The sequence below is a fragment of the Hipposideros armiger genome, unplaced genomic scaffold (assembly GCF_001890085.2).
Source record: "Hipposideros armiger isolate ML-2016 unplaced genomic scaffold, ASM189008v1 scaffold_84, whole genome shotgun sequence".
Classification (NCBI taxonomy): Eukaryota; Metazoa; Chordata; class Mammalia; order Chiroptera; family Hipposideridae; genus Hipposideros; species Hipposideros armiger.
In genome coordinates, this window is record NW_017731434.1 from 533,703 (window position 1) to 538,802 (window position 5,100).

The 5,100-nt window shown below is 39.1% G+C and overlaps 1 protein-coding gene across 1 annotated transcript in view; it reads left to right on the top strand.

Annotated features, from left to right (window-relative positions):
* TNNI3K (TNNI3 interacting kinase) overlaps window positions 1-5,100 on the top strand; it is a 298,768-nt gene that overhangs the window by 195,005 nt on the left and 98,663 nt on the right. The window contains exon 20 of the mRNA XM_019643990.1: window positions 372-504. Within this exon, the coding sequence (XP_019499535.1) occupies window positions 372-504 (133 nt within the window). The remainder of the gene's footprint in view (window positions 1-371; window positions 505-5,100) is intronic.

Consider the following 5,100-nt stretch of genomic DNA (forward strand, 5'->3'; position numbering starts at 1 on the left):
CTACAAGGCTTCTAGGGGAAAGATACTCAAAGATTTAGAAGTGTTGCTGCTGTGATCATCATTTTATAAGAGGCAGGGTAATGATGATTAACATTGCTGCAATATTTGGGGGGAAACTATGGACTTCGTGACCTTCCAATGGTGAAAAAACTGCCCTTTGAAAAAGTGAACAGCAATAGCCAACACGTTATTTATGTATAAACACGCCAATTTATTGCACACATTGAGGGCAGCATTGACGTTATTTTACATTTATATCTTTTGAGACTATTGGGACAACACTTAACAAATCCTCACTAAGAAGAACACTGTCCTACAGTGGACGAACTAACCACTTGGTTAATGACTTGTGGATGTTTTTCAACACGCAGAACCTCCGCTGGATGGCTCCTGAGGTATTCACGCAGTGTACACGCTACACCATCAAAGCTGATGTCTTCAGCTACGCTCTCTGTCTGTGGGAACTTCTCACTGGCGAAATCCCATTTGCTCATCTCAAGCCAGGTAAGCCACGCTGCATCAAAGTTTCTTTGCTCTCCTTAGTTCTCTGCATTTCTACAACTTCAAGAAACATTTTTTCCCCTAAAATGATTATTCTCAGTGGGTTGGCAAAGTGAGAGGTAAATAAACAATCTCCAATTGTTTTCAAGTATGTGCCCAATCCAGAAAATGTAATGACCTAATTCTGTGATTTGAGACACAGGCATACCAAAGTGAAAGCATATTTTACTAAAGCTTAGGGCATCTTTGATTTATCTGTTGTTAATAAAACAAGCGAATGACTATGGCCATGTGACATGTGGGTGCAAATAATGTGGACAATACAATATTTACCTTTTGAGATTAATTAATTTCACAAGTGCCCTTTTAGTGTGTATAGAGAGGTGAGCTGAAAGTAGCAACACGTAAAAATAACCTAGCAAGACTGCTTTCTGCTTGCCTCACATTATACAAAATAAAATTACTTTCCCTAATAATTTTGTGTTACATACATTCCAAAAAAAGGGCTTTGTGAGTGAACCTAATGTTGTTGATAATATACATTATACTCTGTGTGCATATGGATGGTGGAGGTAGGGAGTTTAATCACAGGAACAATGTACACCTATTTGAGAGTTAAGGTAAATTTTATTTGTATCTGTCTCTCTATTTTACTTGGGTTGCTTTTGTGTCTTGGCACGCTGTTTTCTTACTTGTATCAACCATTAGCCTGGCAACTCCTTATGGACTTTGCATCTCCAAAACGGAACATCCATGAAAAGTAGTTTTCAAATTAAGTCATAAATAATTAAAAAAAAATAAATTATAGTGTTAGGTCCTTGTGGCCACCCTATCACAATATATCAGAAGGGTAAAGTCAAAAGGGACCTTAGGGAAAGACAAATCTTACAAACGTGTATACTCATAAGTTAAAAGTATTAACCAGGATCATAATGATTGTTAGTAGTCATGTAGAGAGCAAAAGCCTCACTTCAGACTCTCTTTTCAAGGCATCTTCCCCCCTAATCTTTTAATTACATTCTGCATATTGCTTTTCACAAATCCTATGCTCTATAAGTAGTTATCAAGTACAACAATCGTTCAGTTGTCCTAATCTCTCTATGTATACTTTCCATAGTTCTATATGATGAGATTTAGCCCATGTTAGAGTGTGGATGTGAGAAATCTGTTTTGAACTGGACCAATGTTGCTATTTGTAATGTCTTGCTCTGATGTGCTGCTGCCTCCTTACCCCTTAGGATTTTCATTCTGATAAAAATCAATTGATTAATTGATTAATATATTTTTAAAATCCAGTATAATTCTAGACTTATGGTGGTATTTTTCACAAGAGAGTGACCCACCTTTTCCCTCACCTCCTGGGTCTACCTTTTGCCACTTGCAGCCTCTCCTGTGTGTTCCAGCCATAGGGAACTATTTTATTTCCCCATTGTGACACATTTCTTCTCACTTCCGTGCCTTTGCAAATGTTAGTCATTTGTCAGAGACACTCTTCCCTACTTTTCATCATACTAAAACCAATTTACTTTTAGATCTTATCTTAAACATTACTTCTTCCAAAAACATCTTCCTTCATTCACCAATATTGAATTAAGCTCAGTCTCCTCCATGCCTTAAGTCATCATTTATCATAGTATTTATTATATTTTATTCATACAGCTTTGCTGTTTTCTCTACTCTGTTATACATTTCTAATTATAAAATGAATATTGCAAAGAGATAAAGATCCTCTCTCTTAAGGACCCCCAGAAACATTTACTCTTTTTGGAGGGAGAATATTATATAATAGAATAGCTAAAAGTCTTGCCTCAGAATAGCTTGATTCCAATATTCCATATATTATAATTTATAGTACTTTATTGGACAGAGAGTTTGTTTATGATAGATGCTGAATTTTTTAAAGTTGGACAGTGACCATGCATCAAGAAACGAGACTGTTAATATCATTGCAGTGGTTAGGCAACCCAGCATATGTTTAGCAATAAATTATGTGAAGCATCAGATTCAGTCTACGCTACATATTAGCCATTTACAGTGAGGAACAAATCCATGACTACCGTGTGGGACAGCATTATCCATTATGGTAACTGCAACATTACACATGGCTCATCCTTCTGGATTTAGCAGACTCCTATCTCCTGGGAGAAATATAAAATTAGAGCACAGATATTAGCACTGACTTCTATGCAACTGATGGGTTGGCATTCAGAAGAAGTTGGGGTCGCTTTTACATAATATGCATCCAAATAGCCTCCTAATTTCAGGTTGTGAAGGAACTGAAAAGGCCATCGCATCCAGCATCCCAAGGGCCACGAGATGAAATGCCCACAGGGCCAGCAGATGCAGGAAAATGTTCTACAGAGGACAGTGTGATCAATGGGCACTCACTTGCTCTGACTCAAGGGAACAGCTGCTACCCAGCTCCAGCCAAACAGTGCCATGCAGGAACATAACGATGCCTGCTCACTGTTACCATGTCAACTAATATCCATGTGTTTGTTTAATATAAAGAGCTTTAAATGTTGGCATGAACTCAGTTCTTAAGGAAACCTTTTTTTTCAGGCTAACACTGTGTGGGATAAAGAGAAGTGGCATAATGTGCAAGGGCAGGAGTCTTGCCACCTTACACAAGCCGCTTAACCAAGCTATACTTTAGTGTTTCAGCTTCTGTCTTTTTAAAATGGGGGTAATAATAAGACCTACCTCAAAGGGCTGGAATGGTGGCTGCCATTAGTAAGCACCCCATAAATAAACATCAGCCCTTATTATTCTCGTTAGGCCGTCATTAAGTGCTCCTGGGGCCAGGAACGGAAAACAAAGAGCAGTAGGGCGTTGCCCAGAACTTCAGAGTGCAGAGAGGGCGCGAGAAAAGTACAGTCAGCAGAGTAAGTCCCAACTCGATAGAAGCACAGAGGGCTTAGGATGCTCTTGGGGAGCGTTTCCTGCCTAGACAGGTGGTAGGAAAAGGACATCAGGAAAGGATCTNGTGTAAAGGGCCAGGAATGAAAAATATGAATAAAAGCTTATTTCTCCATCTCAAAGAGCTCATTTCCTAGTGAGAAAAACGTTGTAATAAGGAGATAGTTAAATTTAAAGCAGTGTGGCGGTTCAGGGATAAGATGTGACAAAGCACCCTGGGAGCTCAGGTGGAATGAGTAGAAGTAAATCAGACATGGGAAAAACATGAGAGGGCGCCAGGCAGTGAACAACAGCATGAGCAAAGACACAGGGGAGGAGGAGGAATACCAGACTTCCTGGGGGAACTTCAAACAGCTTATATTATCAGCATGTACGGTGTGAGGAAGAAAAAGTGAGAGATGAGTTAGAGAGGAAGGCAGGAACTACATCAAGGACCACATTATATCCAAGTAGGATTGTACATACTGGTTGCCCCAGTAAAATTTCACTCATTCATTCAACAAGTATTCATGGAATACCAGGCATTCTTTCAGGAATGGGGGATATTGCAGTGAACAAAATAAAGCTCTTGCTTTTATGGAGCTAATATTATTCTAGAAGGAGATAGACCCTGAACAAATTAACAAAATATATATATATCAGGCAGTGATATGTGTTGTGAAAAAAAAAAAAAACCAAAGCAGAGTATATGAATGGAGAGTGATGGGGGTGCCATTTAGTTAGGATGAGAAAGAAAGATAACATTTGGTAAGAGACCTGATGTGGGAGTCATCTATGTGGGGGAAAGAGAAGTGTAGACGGGGGAACAGCAAGTGCAAAGGCCCTGAGGCAGGGGAGGTTTTTGTGTGTGCAAGGCCAGAGCGACTGGAGTAGAGTAAGCAAAGAGGAGAATGATAGGATATGAGGTAAAGGAGGTGGGAAGAGTGTGTCCTCTTTTGACAGAAAGCACACACCTCATCTAGTACCAGGGACATAGAGATAGCTGAATCAATGGTTCTCAACCCTTGTTGCACATTTAAATCACTTTGAAAACTTTTTAAATGCATACTGCCTAAATCCAGTTCCCAGAAATTCTGTTTTCATTGGCCTAGGATTGATTTGGGGTGCCTGTATCTTTAAAAAGTTTCCCCAGGTGATCCTAAAATGCAGCCAGATGACACTCTGTGACTAAACAAACTTTCGTTAAATGGAATTGAATTGAATTCCACCAACAGCAAAGTTACAGCCTTTGTGGTGGCAGTAGTCTTTAAGCACAGCACTGTATTAGATTTCTTTTGAAGGCTATTTTGTTCCTGACAGTTCTATGATTCTTATGTAAATTTGCTAATTACTCTATTACCCCCCTGTGAAAAATCGGTCATACTGTATGCCTACTCCCACTTATGCAGTGTTGTGACACAACACATAATCTGCTGTATAAATGAAGGCTATTTGGAATGTGAAAGCTCATATGGAAGAACTGCATGTGAGCACCATAATCGGAATAAAGATATTCTTGGAAAGCTCTAATTATGCATGATTTCAGAATAAGGTAGACACTTCAAAAGAACTATCAGCAGCCAGCACTACACACAGAATTTCAGTTCAGAGTAATAAAAAACTGCTGGTTTCCTTCAGTGGAAATACAAAAAAAGACAGTGTTTGGCAAAGTCCATTGATATGATTATGGAGCCATGGGTT